We start from the raw sequence: 13,523 nt of genomic DNA, 5'->3' as shown, positions 1-13,523 counted from the left end.
GATATGGTTCTCCTGGGGGCTCCTGCAGGGAAGCCAGGCCTCAGCTCCACACTTGGGCGAGCCCGTGGGCTGGTCAGATACCGGTGCTTGTTTGCAAGCTGGTTGCGTGTGGTCCGTCTCTCTGTTGCTCTGAACGCGGCGTGGAGGATCACCGGATTTCTCCCCGGAACTGGGGGATGGATAGGGACGGTCAAGCCTCTAGGAGGAAACCAGGTAACTGAGTTTCTGCATCCAGAAGCGGCCCTCCTGCCACCGCCAAGCCCAGCCGTCTGGACCGCTGTCTCGGTTGGCTTTGGTGAGGACCGAGGCCACTTGGGCCCCTGGGACTTAATACAAGTGCCTAGCATGGCTCTCTGCATGCAGTAAGTACCATTGAGGGTGATGGGACCCGCTGGTCTTTCTGGCTGCATGCCTCCCCAGGGGGAAGGGGGCCCTGTTGCCCTCCTTGGGGCGCAGGGAGGACCCAGCCCCCGGCCATGTCAGACTGGCAAACGGCACCCCGGGAGAGCCAGGGCCGTGGTGAGTGGACGTTGGAGAAAGTGAGTGGATGATCCAGTGGTCGGCAGAAGCTCCAACCGGGAAGCCAGGTGGAGTTTCCTGGTGCTTATGGGATGCAGAAGTTGCTGCAGTTGTGGGGAATGGGGTGGGGAATGGGGTGGGGAGGTGGGAGGTTAATAAGGGAAAGGCCTCCTGGAGGAGGAGCCCTCCTAGAAGGGCATACGCCATATTCTACTAGTTCAGTTGCTTTTTTATTCATTTATCCTTCTTTCCATTCTCTTCTGCTGGTGATCATTTTTGTATCTGTTTCTTCCTCTTTTAGCTCATAAACTCCTCGCATGATGTTGGTATTTGTTAAGCGCTTACTATGTGCGGAGCGCTGTTCTAAGTGCTGGGGTAGATACAGGGTCATCAGGTGGTCCCGCGTGAGGCTCACAGTTCATCCCCATTTGACAGATGAGGTCCCTGAGGCACAGAGAAGTGAAGTGACTTGCCCACAGTCACACAGCTGACAAGTGGCCGAGCCGGGATTCGAACCGGCTGAGCGCTGACTCCCCAAGCCCGTGCTCTTTCCACTGAGCCAAGTTGCTTCTCGAATGTAGGGAACGTGCCTTTTACTTTGATTATACGCTCTGCACACAATAGGCACCCGGACAGCACTTTGTACACAGTAGTCGCCCAGTACATTCTCTGCAAACAGTAGTTGCCCAGTGTAGCGCTCTGCAAGCAGTAGTTGCCCAGTACAGTGCTCTGCACCCAGTAGTTGCCCAGTTCAATGCTCTGCACACAGTAATGGCCCAGGACAGCACTCTGCATTCATTAGGCACCGAGTTCGGCACTTTGAACACAGTAGGTGCCCAGTTCAGTGCTCTGCACGCAGTAGGTGCCCAGTAGAGCACTCTGCCATCTGCAGGTGCCCCACACGACGTTCTACGTCCAGGAGGTGCCTAGGAAATACCGCTGGTTGACTGATAGGCACTCCAGGCTGATTTAGCACACAGCATCATCTCATTTGATAAAAATAAGGCAGCAGGTTTTTTAATAGAATGAATGACTTCAGGTTTATATTTAACCGGGGCGGCGTGGGGCTATTGCTGGTTTTCAGAGTATTTTCGGAATCTGAGCTGCAAGCACTTGCATGTGTTAACGGCATCCCTACCCTTGGCCCAGCCTGGCCAGGGTGGGGCCGGGTTCCCCCTCCCTCTCCTCTCCGCCTCTACCCCCTACCGCTCTCCGTGCCTCCCCCCCCCCCCCCCCCCCAAAGAGCAGCGGGTTAGATTCCCTGGCCGACTCTGCAGGCTCCCGTTTCGGCTCGAATCCCGAAGCGGCGATTTCCGGAGGGGCTGTCCGTCTGCCCGGTGACTCCCCCTCCTCTCTGGTATAGCCTAAGGCCCGGGACGGAGAGATGGCAGAAACGGGGGAGGAGGGAGTCGCCCCCCCCCACCCCCCACCGGGGTCCGTCCGTGGGGGGCAGTGGGTTTGGTGTGCCCCAAGGTCCAGCCGTGGGGGCGATGGGGCCAGTCCCCCTCCCCAGGTTCTGACAGTGGGGGCGATGGGGCCTATGCTCCCCTCCCCAGGTTCCAGCAGTGGGGCGATGGGGCCAATGCCCCCCGGGTTCCGGCACTGGGGGTGATGGGGCCACTGTCCCTCCAGGTTCCAGCAATGAGAGCGATGGGGCTGGTGCCCCACTGGGTTCTGGGATCGAGCAATGGGGCCAGTGTCAGGTTCCGGCAGTAGCGGCAGTGGAGGCCGGTGTCTCTGGGTCCGGGCCGGGGGGGTCCTGTGTTACCGGGTCCCGGCAGTGGGGACGAGGGGGGCTGGTGTCTCTGCGTCCCGGCGATGGGGGCCGGTGACCCCACTCCTGGTAGTGAGGGCAGGTATCCCCAGGTCTGGGTAAAGGGGGCTGCAGTCCCCGGGGTCTAGCACTGGGAGGGATCGGGGCCAGAGTCCCTGGGGTCCAGCTGTGGGGATGAAGTCGTCGTCTCCCCCACAACTGTGGCCAGTGGCCAGCCTCGCTCCCTCTTGTTCCTGACCGGATCCAGTAGTTTCTGAGCAGGGCCAAAGGAGCCCAATCTGGGTGGCTGCCTGTCCTGTTCCCACCATCCCATCTGCCCCAGTCCAGCCCCAAAGTGAACAGCAGCCCCCGTGGGTGGAACCCGGTGACAGAAGAGGAAGAGTCCTCAAGTCAGGCAGCCTCCCCATTTGTCCTTCTCCCCTTCTTCAAAACATACCTTCTCCAGAAAGCCTTCCTAGATTACCACCTTCCCGGCACCCTCTGGGGTCATCGCCATCCCTCCCACAACCTCCAGATATCAGGGAATATCTCTGTGCAGTCGCTCGGTAGGTTTCGGTCTTTCCTTCGTTCACTGTTATTTATTGATTGCTTACTGTGTGCAGAGCACTGTACTAAGCTCTTGAGAGAGTACAGTACCGCAATTAACAGACACGTTCCCTGCCCACAGCCAGCTTTATGTTTTGGCTGGCATCCAGCATAGTGCTCTGCCCCCGGCAGGCGCCCAGCCCGGTATTCTGCAAACAGCGGGCACCCAGGCCAGTACTCTGCGCACAGCGGGCATCCAGCACGGCACTCTGCACACAACAAACACCTTTTCCAGTGCTCTGCAGTGGCCAGAGGCTCTCAGGGTTGGTGGGTGAGGGCCACAAGAGCAGGAGGACAGGAACCGGGGGCCAGGCGGTAGTGGTCTGGGTGGCGACAAGAGGGCAGGGGCGGCCCCTGAGCCCTGAGCTCCGGTCCCATCCGCAACACCCGGCGGGGGGCCCGAGTGGGTCAACTCTGCCCACTGCCGACTCCCCCCCGCCTTGCCGGCCAGCCCCCCACCCGGGTACCTGAGCAGGATTCGATTTCATGTCAGCAGCCCTCCCCAGCCTTCCCAAAATAAGCCTCCACGGGCAGCCATCGCGGGGAAAGCGAGGAGCCGGTATTTTTAGGGCCGGCGATTGCGACCACGTGCCCGGCCGGGGGGAGGCGGACGGTCCCAGCCAGAGGCTGCTCCCGGCCATGGCCCACGGAGCCGGGGTCCCGGCTACCTTCCCGGCGCTGCTGGTCCTGGGCCTGCTGGCCAGCACGGCGGGCGCCCGGGCGCCGGGCTCGCGGCTGGAGGGCGGCCGGCCGGCCCTGGCGGCCGGGCCTGGGGCCGGGCTGGCCGGGGGCCGCGGCTGGGAGAGGGACTACTGGACGGGGGTGCGGAGGCGGCGGAGGCTGTACTGCGGCGTGGGCATCGGCTTCCACCTCCAGGTCCACCCAGACGGACGGGTCAGCGGCACCCACCGTGAGAGTCCCTACAGTGAGTGCAGGCGGCCTGGGGGCTCTGGGGTAGAGGAAGGGGAGCAGGCGCTGGGCTGGGGGGTGGGGGAGGGTAGAGAAATGGGAAGCAAGCAATGGGCTGGAGGGATGAGGGGTGCAGAAATGCAACGGGGAGGCCAGAGGAATGGGGAGCGGACCAGGGGCTGGAGGGACGTGGGCCAGTGGGCACGGCATGAGGCAGGGCAGAGGGGGGAATGGGTGATGAGCTGGAGGCGAACGGGGTGTGGGTATGGGATGGAAGGAGAGCGGCTACTAGGCTGGAAGGGGGTGTAAAGATGCAGGCTTGGGATGGGGAGACCCTCCGGAGGGGTGTGGGGACGACAGCGCGCCCACGACGATGGGTCTCCTGATCCCTTGACCCCTCCTGGCCCAGGGGCCTGTGTGGTCCCAACAGCACTAGTTTGTGGGAGAGGCTCCTGCTGCCTGTCGGGGACCCCCCCGGGACCCCAGATTGGGCTGACCATGTCACCGGCACCCGTTTAGACCCGGCCGATTCCAACTCCACCTGGCGCTGCTGGAGAGCAAGGCTGAGGGGAACCCCTCCAGCCCTCGGCCCTCTTCCTCCCCGGCGCTCCCGTGTTTTCCTTAGGACATCCTGGACTCAGCACTTACTGGGTGCCAAGCCCCACGCTCAGGCCCGGGGGCGGCTCAGGGGGATGCTGCCCGGCACGGCTCCTGCCCCACGTGGGGCTCGCCGACGAGAGGGAGGGAGGGCGGGGGTCTGATCCCCAGGAAACCGAGGCCCAGAAAGGTCCAGTGACTTGGTCGAGGTCACACAGCGGGCAGGGGGCAGCGCCAGGATTCCAACCCAGCTCTCCTGACCCTCGACCCCGTGCACCGTCCACTAGGCCACATTTTCTCCTGGCGTAAGTGAGGGGAGCCGGCCGGGCCAACCGGGGGCCGGGGCCCGGGCGGCAGGAGCCCTCGAGGCCCTCGTGGGTGGACACCCCTGGCGTGGACGGGCCCCGCGGGGCTCACACTCCAGCCCTTTCTGTGGCCAGGCCTGCTGGAGATTTCGGCGGTTGAGCGAGGTGTGGTCAGCCTGTTTGGAGTGGAAAGTCTCCTGTTTGTCGCCATGGACAAGAGAGGGCGGCTGTACGGCTCGGTGAGCACCGCTTCCCCTTCCCTCTCCCTTCTGCCCCCTCTCCCCCGGCCACTCCCCACTCCTCCGTCCTGCACCCCGCCAGCAAATGGCCTGAGAGAAGCAGGGGGAGAGGTCAGGGGTTGGTTGGGGGAGGGCGGGGTGGCGGCCGGCAAGAGGTTCCCCCCCGGGTGGGATGTGAGGGCAGGAAATTCTGCCGTCTCCACCGACCCCCCGCCTCATCCCCCCCCCCCATCCCCTCCCAGCCGGCTCCCTCTACTACCGTCGACCCTACTTCTCGTCCCATCTGGTCAGTTCCCACAAACCCCCTCAGTGGCTGGCCAAAGCCGGCCTCCTGAGCTACAGGCCCGGTCACCCGGAGCCAGGCCAAGGACTGGGCCCTGGGCCTTGGACCATAACTGCAAAGGAGCTGGGGATATTAGAGGAGAAAAGGGTGAGGGCTAAGGGTTACCCACCGCAGACTCCGTCCAGTGAAGGAAAGGTACCCCATCTCTGCTGGGGTGGAAGAGGGGAGGCAGGCTGGAGACCGCAGTACAAAGGATTTAGAGGAGACCCCAGGAAGCACTTCCTGCCGGACAAGGAACGGAGGGAGGTCTCAGAATCCTTTTCTTGCCATGATCTGCCAGGAAGAGGGAAAGCCAGGACATCATAGGTCTGGGGGAGCTGGGGGTCAGAACCCCCTGGAAATGGAGGACTCTTGGAGCCTGAGGGCTGTGCTGAGCACTGTGCTGGCTGAAAGGACTGAGTGGACTCCCCCGCCTCAGTGGCAGGGCAGAGGGTGATGGGGCCGGCCTGGGGGAGGCGACTCAGGGAAGGAGGGGATGCAGAGAGGAGAGTTTGCACAGGGGCGGGGCCGGGGGGGGGGGGGGGTCGGTCCGAGGCTCCCGCGGGGAGGGGAGCCATTCAGAGCCTCTGAGCACTTCAGTAAATTCCTGGAAAACCAGGGAGACACCCGATACCCCTTCCCCTCCCTCCCGCCGAACCCCTCGGTGCTATGGCAGCAAATGGTAGGCCAAGCAGGTTCCCGCCCCCACCACACCCCCCAGAGAGCGCCCCCCCACCCATCCCACCCATCCCACCCCTCCACGCCCCCGGGAGCTGGAAGGAAGCCAAGTGGCCCCACTCCCCAGGCCTAATTTGTAGCTCTTCACCGTGTCCCTTGAGGGCACAGCGAGGAGGAAATGGGCTTACGCTGGCAGCAGCGTGGTGGATTTAGGCTAGATTTAGGGCCGGGAGGCCTCAGGGGGGAAGGCGGAACGGGTCCGGAGGCCTCAGAGGGGGAAGGCGGCGAGGGCTGGCCTTTCCACCACCTGGGTGCCCCCACAGGCCCGCCGGGCCTGGCCCATAAAGGCTCCCCCGGCCCTAGAGGAGGTCGGGGAGCGCTCGGCCCCCTCTGAGGGCTGAATTCTCGTTATTCTAGAGAAGCAGGGCGGCTTAGTGGCAAGAGCAGGGGTTTAGGACTCAGAGGTCGTGGGTTCTAATCCTGCCTCCTCCATTTGTCAGCTCTCTGATTTAGGGCAAGTCACTTTACTTCTCTCTGCCTCAGGTACCTCATATGTAAAATGGGGATTGAGACTGTGAGCACCACGTGGGACAACCTGATGAACTTGTATCACCCCCAGCGCTTAGAACACTTAGTAAGCGCTTAACAAATACCATCATTATTATTCTTCTCGGTGCCTCAGTTCCCTCATTTGTAAAATGGGGATTAAGACTGTGAGCCCCACGTGGGACAACCTGATTATCTTGTATCTACCCAAGCGGTTAGAACGGTGTTGGCACATAGTAAGTGCTTAACAAATGTCATCATTATTACTATTATTCTTATTACCCGGGACTTCTCATTAACCGCCCCGGGCCTTCGACCCAGTTAAGAGTTATGTTTGAGGCGGCTCCCCTGTTGGAAAGGTGGGCTGAGGGGTTAATAATAATAATAATGATGGTATTTGTTAAGCATTTGCTGTGTGCCAAGCACTGTTCTAAGCGCTGGGTAGATAGAAGGTAATCAGGTTGTCCCACGTGGGGCTCACAGTCTTAATCCCCATTTTACAGATGAGGGAACTGAGGCCCAGTGAAGTGACTTGCCCAAGGTCACCCAGGAGATGAGTGGCGGAGTCAGGATTTGAATCCACGTCCTCTGACTCCCAAGCCCGGGGTCTTGCCACTCAGGCTGCTTCTTCCCCCCCCCCGGCCCGGAGCAGTGTGCAGGGAGGCTCCGCCCGTCCTTACTGATTTATTGGGCACGAACTTGTTGATGTGTGACAGGAAGTGCGGCATCCAACGTGGCAACAGGTGGCCTCCGCCGCAGCTCCAGCAAGCGAGGGGCGGGGGCCGGGGGGTCTCCCCCGCCCTGCCCCGAGCTCGCCCAGACCGGGTGGCACCAGCTGCCGCCATCCAGAGCCGCCCCGTCCTCCTGGAACCTGCCACCCGTTTGTGCCGCCTTGGGGCCGGGCAGGGCCCGCGCGTTCCCTCGGCCGGGCTCGGGGCGGGGGCTCGGCGCGGCCCGAGCGAGACCAGGGCTCTGTACTGAGCGCTGCGGGGCTCACGGTGAGTCGACGGCGCAGGCTGCCCGCCCCCAAGGTGCTTCCACTCCGAGGGCTGCCACGGGTGACGACGCGTTACCTGTCACCCAATTGCTGTGTTTTCTTTTGTTGCCTGTCTCCCCCGTTTAGACCGTGAGCCCGTTGTTGGGGATTGTCTCTATGTGTTGCCCAGTTGTCCATTCCAAGCGCTTAGTCCAGTGCTCTGCACAGAGTAAGCGCTCAATAAATACGATTGAATAAATGAAACCGGCAGGAAACCGGTCCAAGCTAGACGGCCCTTGTTTCTCTCTCCCCCCTGCTCTCCCCAGGCCGGGTTCCAGGAGGAGTGCAAGTTCCGGGAGACCCTCCTGCCCAACCACTACAACGCCTACGAGTCCAGCCCGCACCGGGGCAGCTTCATCGCCCTGAGCAAGCGCGGCCGGCCCAAGCGCGGGACCAAGGTGTCTCCCGCCATGACCGTCACGCACTTTCTGCCCCGGCTCTGAGTCCGTCGGGGGCCGGGAGGGGACGGGGCCTCGAGGACTTTTTGACGCCCGTTGACCCGTCCGGCTTCGGCCCCCCCACCCACCCACCGTTTTCCGGTCCTCGCGAGGCGGGTACCGGGGATCCTGGCCCCTCTCCTCTGCAACCTTTCCACCCAACCCCGCCTGCGGAGCCCGGACCCCGAGGAGGAGCGGGATGAGGAAGGCCTGGTATGTGCTCTCCGTGGGGCAGGCGGGGGTGTCCGTACGTCGAGTACTATAAGCTTAGGTGAAAGGGTTAGAACCCCCCCCCACACACCCACACCCACAAACACAGAGCACACAGGTCAGGATTTATTTCTGTGGTCCCTGGGGTCAGCCGACCCATGAAACACAACGGTGGTTCCCCTGGCCGCCCTGAGGCTCCGGATTCTGTGCCGATTCGGACTCGGGGAGGCTCAGGTTCACTGCTGTTTGGATTTAGGCGTTGGGCGACTGGGTGGGCTTCCCCGAGTCCAGAGGGGCTGGGTGAAGGAGCAGACTCGAAGGGACCCAGATCTCCCCACAGAGTCCTTCCTCCTCCACCAGAGGCGGCCTGAACGTAGCCGGATGGACCTAATGAATCCCTCCACCCCGGCTAGAGGCCCCTTGCCCTAAGAAGGTGACAAGTACATTAAGCTCCTCCCCCTCAAATCCCCTCAGGCAGTCCTGTCACTCCTCGACCCACTGTCACCTACTCTGGGCACAGAGGTAGGACTTTTCCTTAGTTACAGCCCTTACAACGCGTCAAGCTCTGTGCTAAACTCTTAGGTCCGCATAGGCAGATCGGCTCTCTGGAGTTCAACCCAGACCTGCCTCTCTTCTCCGGACAACGGATTTAACACCCTCTGCCCGCCGGGATCGCCCCCCGTTTCCCTCACCACCAGTCCCCGTGGTGGTCCACAGGGCAGAGCTGCAGTCCACTCTCCCTCTGCTCCCCCTAGCCCCTGCCTCCACCCTCGCCCATTTCGTAGAGGGGTAAGCTGAGGCAGAGAGCCACATCAGGACCTGTGGACCCATGTTGTGAGGGATGGTGGTGATGGCCGTGGAGCCGGCCCAGAGAGTTGCAGGCTCGGGTCGTGCAGCCGCCGGGTGAAATGCAGCTGTGCCCTCTGCCCCCTCGGAATGGGCTGCTGGAGTCAGGGCGGGGACCCCCGCCTCAGGACACGGGTCCAGAATAGGTGCCCTGACTTCCCTTCCCTCAGGACAACCCCCAACCTCCCGTCTCTGAGCTGCCACCCAATACCTCATCGCTCCTCGGATTCCAGCGTCTCCCCCAGCGCCCCCGACCCTCCATCCCCCCTTCCCCCGGTCTCCCCGGCAGGTGCTGGCCTGCCACTCTAGGGCTCTTGCCTTTCCCAGGAAATACGGGGACTCGGAGGCTCGGCCCCTACTCTTCTTTGTAAACAGATGCGACCCTTTTATTTTTTTATACGTATGTGCTGTGCACAGACCGTTCAACCGACAGGTGTAAAATAAAAGTCCTTTTTCTACGTTCCCCCTGGGAGTTTTCACCTCAGAGCTGCCCGGATGGAAAGGGGGCTCAGGTTTCTGAGGGGTGGGGACTTCTTCTGTGGGGCAAAAGCCAGGAGGTCTGGGTCTTTACCTCCCTGAGGGTGGGGGGAGGAGGGAGTGGCCCACTGATGATGTTCCATTTTCGAGATGGGGAAAGTAGCGAGCACCTCTAGATTGCACAGCACAGTGGGGGCAGAGGTCAAAGAAGGGTTGGAGGTCCAGTACCAGCTTCCAGAGCAGCATATTCAAGGGGGGAGCAGGTCTGCAGGGTTGGAAACCGGGATGCCGGAGCTCAGACCAGCTGGTCTCTGTGGCGGTGGGGGTCTGCAGAACAGGGTCAGCCCCTCAGCCTGAGCCCTCAGACCCCTGACCCTCCCCTTTAATGATTGGTTGTCTGCCTGCCTGCTTCTGGCCACCTTGAGACTATCTGGGACCCCTCTATCAAGGTCAAGAGACCAATTTCTGAGCTCCCAGCTGATGCCGATCACACCAGTAGCCCTCTGCGCTCTAAAGATTCCAGCTAAGTGCTCAGCCAGGGGAGGGAGGAGATAGAGAAGAGTGGAGGGACACAGCAGGGAACAGGGAGGCGGGGGAGTGGGGGTGCAGGATGGCGACAGAACATGAGGTGAGGGGAGGGACATGATGAGGAGTTGGAGGAAAAGGGAGGGACGGAATGGGGAGAGGAGGGACGTAGCAGGGAGGGGGGATGTGCAGGAGAGGGGAGGGATGTCCCTTCACTGCCCCTTTTCCCCAGTGGATTTTCTGGGAAGTCACCATCAGCTTGACCCTTCCCGGCTCTGGGTGAGGGCCGGAAGCTGACCGCTCCCTGTCATTACTGGGAAGCCCCGGCTCTCTGATCCTGGTCCGGCCCGGGAGTGCGTGTACCGGGATGAGGAAGGAGACGGGAAAGTGCCCAGCACTGCCCAGGGTGGGCACCGGGGAGCTCCTCAAGGTCTGGATTATACGATCCGGGCCTAGAGCCTCAACGGCGCCCGCACCCACTCCTGCCCCAGCCCACCCACCTCCACTGGCTCCCGGAGAACAGCGTGGCCCCAGCCAAGATTGCCCTGCCCCCACCAGGGATCTATCTGGGCCGAGCGTACACTTTTGTGCACCCAGGAGCCCCGGTGGACGAGGTGGTCCCCCCTGGGGGTAGAGATCTGGGCCGGAGAGCTGCTGATCTGACAGAATGAGAATGTGCCCAAATCCATCTCACCCAGGAAAGATTTTGAATTTGGTGGTGTTTTTATGTCCTTCTGTAAATCCTTTATTTTTAAAGTATGTAGGAATAACGGGGGGGCGGCATGGCCCACTGGAAAGAGCATGGGGTGGGGAGTCAGGGGACCAGATGCAAGTCTTGGCTCTGCCATTGACCTTGAGTGATAATAATAACGGTGTATTTGTTAAGCATTTACTCTGTGCAAAGCAGTGGAGGATATACAAGTGAATCAGATGGGGTGCAGCCCCATCCCACGTGGGACTCGTAGTCTAAGTAGAAGAGAGAAGAGGTCTTTAATCCACATTTTAGAAATGATCAAACTGAGGCCCAGAGAAGTTAAATGATTTGCCCAAGGTCACGTAGCAAGCAAGAGGCAGAGCGGAGATTAGATCCTCTGACTCGCAGGTCCATGTCCTTTTTCACTAGGTCATGCTACCTCTCTTAGATGAGCTGAAAGGGAGCTATAGCATTTAACCCATTTTGGGAAAGATTACTTCCAGGTGGCAAAGCTGTGATCAGGAAGAAAGATGGACAGGAGGAGGTGTTAATGGGAGGGGCCTTTCCCCTCATCCCCTGTGCCTTCTTCTCACCAGTAGCCAGAAAGCTGAGCTTCTCGTGGACGGTGCTCCAGGGCCCCACATTCGCCCGGTCTTCTGGGATGGCGGAGTCGATCCATGTGTAAAGAGGGTTCCCTCCGTTCCGTTTCTGCAAGTGCCAAGATCAGCTCCCCACTCGCCTCTGGGATCTTGAACCCCAGGTGGGACAGGGCCCGTGTCCGAGCTGCTGATCCTGTATCTACTTCAGTGCTGGACACAGAGTAAGCACTGAATCCACACCGTAACTAAAGGGCAGTCATCTTCCGGGGATTGATTTCAGCGTCGGCGTGCCAGGCCGGGAAGGAGGACAGGTGGGAGACAGGGAGGGTGGCTGTGAGGGAGGCCGGGAGGGGGCCTGGGCTAGTGCTAGGGGGCTTGAGGGTCCACACGGACCGGCCTCCATGGAGACAACTTGGCCACCGCCCCCCGCCTGCCGCGGCCTGGCCCCCAGCGGCCGTGACCTGCAGCAAGCAGGGGTGAGTCAGTTCCGGAAACCCCGCATCCTGCGCCGGCTGGAGTCGGCCCAGACTCCGTCCCCACCCGGCCGCCCGGCGCATCGTCTCGGCGGCGACGTCTGGAAATAGCCGTCCGAGAAGTGAGGGCCGGCTACGTGTCCGTCGGCCGGTGCGAGGGGAGGGATCGAGGCCAGCGGAGCCAGGGTGCGTGTCACTGGACACAGCCGCCGGGGACTCTGGGCCTCCAGCGAGGGGGACCGAGGGGAACACTGACCGGCCAGAGGGGAACCCCCGACCTGTAGCCTCGTCCACCCCACACACTCCTATACACGCACACCACCATCCACTGGGCAGATTGTTTCCCCAGTGGGTTCAATTTACCAGAATACTTTCCTCTCCCTGCATTCCGTTCTCTCCTTCTCTGTCAGGATTTCGGACAGACTAGATTTAAAACTCCTTGAGGGCAGAGCTCGTGTCTATTAACTCTCTAACACTCTCCCAAGCACTTGGTACAGTGTTGGGTAAATAACGGGTGCTCCATCAACACTGTTATTTCAATGGATAGTATTTATTGAGCACTTACTGTGTGCAGAGCACTGTATTAAGCGCCCGAGAGAGAACAGTATAACAGGTGGGCGATACATTCCCCGCACATAGCGAGCTTACAGCCTAGAGCAGGAGACAGGAGTTAATAGGAATAAATTAAATTACAAATACGTTCGTAAGTACTGCGGGGCTGAGGGAGAGGTGAATGAAGAGTAGAAATTCTAGTGCAAGGGCCACGCGGAAGGGAGTGGAGAAGACGACTTAAGGGCTTAATTAGGAAGGCCTCTTGGAGGAGATGTGTTTTCAATAACGCTTTGCAGGCGGTGAGAGTGATCGTCTATCGGATACAGTCCGATTAGACTGTAAGCCCGTCAAACGGCAGGGACTGTCTCTATCTGTTGCCTACTTGTTCATTCCAAGCGCTTAGTCCACTGCTCTGCACATAGTAAGCGCTCAATAAATACTATTGAATAACTACTATCGAATGAATACAAAGAGGGAGGGAATTCCTGGCCAGAGGCAGAATGTGGGCGAAGGGCTGGTGGCGAGACAGATGAGATCCAAGTACGGTGAGTAGGGAGGCGTTAGGGGAGCAAGGTGAGCTTAATGGACTGTAGTAGTAATCATCGATGGCTTTTGAAAAATCGTATTTGTTAAGCGCTTATTATGTGTCGAGCACTCTTCTACAGTTAAGGAAACCGAGGCCCATTGAAGTGACTCAGCTAAGGTCATCCAGTGGGCAAGTGGCCGAGGCGATGTTGGAGAAGCAGCGTGGCTCAGTGGAAAGAGCACGGGCTTTGGAGTCAGGGGTCATGGGTTCGAATCCCGGCTCTGCCACTTGTCAGCTGTGTGACTGTGGGCGAGTCACTTAACTGCTCTGTGCCTCAGTTACCTCATCTGTAAAACGGGGATTGAGACTGTGAGCCCCACGTGGGACAACCTGATTCCCCTGTGTCTACCCCAGCGCTTAGAACAGTGCTCGGCACATAGTAAGCGCTTAACAAATACCAACGTTATTATTATTAACCCAGGTGCTCTGACTCCCAGACCTGTGCTCTCTCCACTAGGCCACGCAGCTTCCCCGTTATTTGTTTGATTGTTTGGGGAGCTGGACTCTGCCACAGAGTGGGGCCTAGGTGGTGGGCTGTGGTCCCCGAGAGCCGGGGCCTTTAGGGTCACCCCGCCTTCCCAGTCAACTCACTGAGGCCCGGGACTCAGGGAGGG

General features: G+C 60.3%; 1 protein-coding gene across 1 annotated transcript; it reads left to right on the top strand.

Annotated features, from left to right (window-relative positions):
- Positions 1-3,517: 3,517 nt before the first annotated feature.
- Positions 3,518-7,969, top strand: FGF6 (fibroblast growth factor 6). The gene is made up of 3 exons (XM_007657621.3): positions 3,518-3,803; positions 4,825-4,928; positions 7,777-7,969. Exons 1-3 carry the CDS (start codon positions 3,518-3,520, stop codon positions 7,951-7,953), a joined length of 567 nt encoding a protein of 188 aa, XP_007655811.2. The 3' UTR covers positions 7,954-7,969.
- The last annotated feature ends 5,554 nt before the right edge of the window (positions 7,970-13,523 follow it).

The sequence above is a fragment of the Ornithorhynchus anatinus genome, chromosome X4 (genome assembly GCF_004115215.2).
Source record: "Ornithorhynchus anatinus isolate Pmale09 chromosome X4, mOrnAna1.pri.v4, whole genome shotgun sequence".
Classification (NCBI taxonomy): domain Eukaryota; kingdom Metazoa; phylum Chordata; class Mammalia; order Monotremata; family Ornithorhynchidae; genus Ornithorhynchus; species Ornithorhynchus anatinus.
This window is presented reverse-complemented; position numbering and strand designations above follow the sequence as displayed.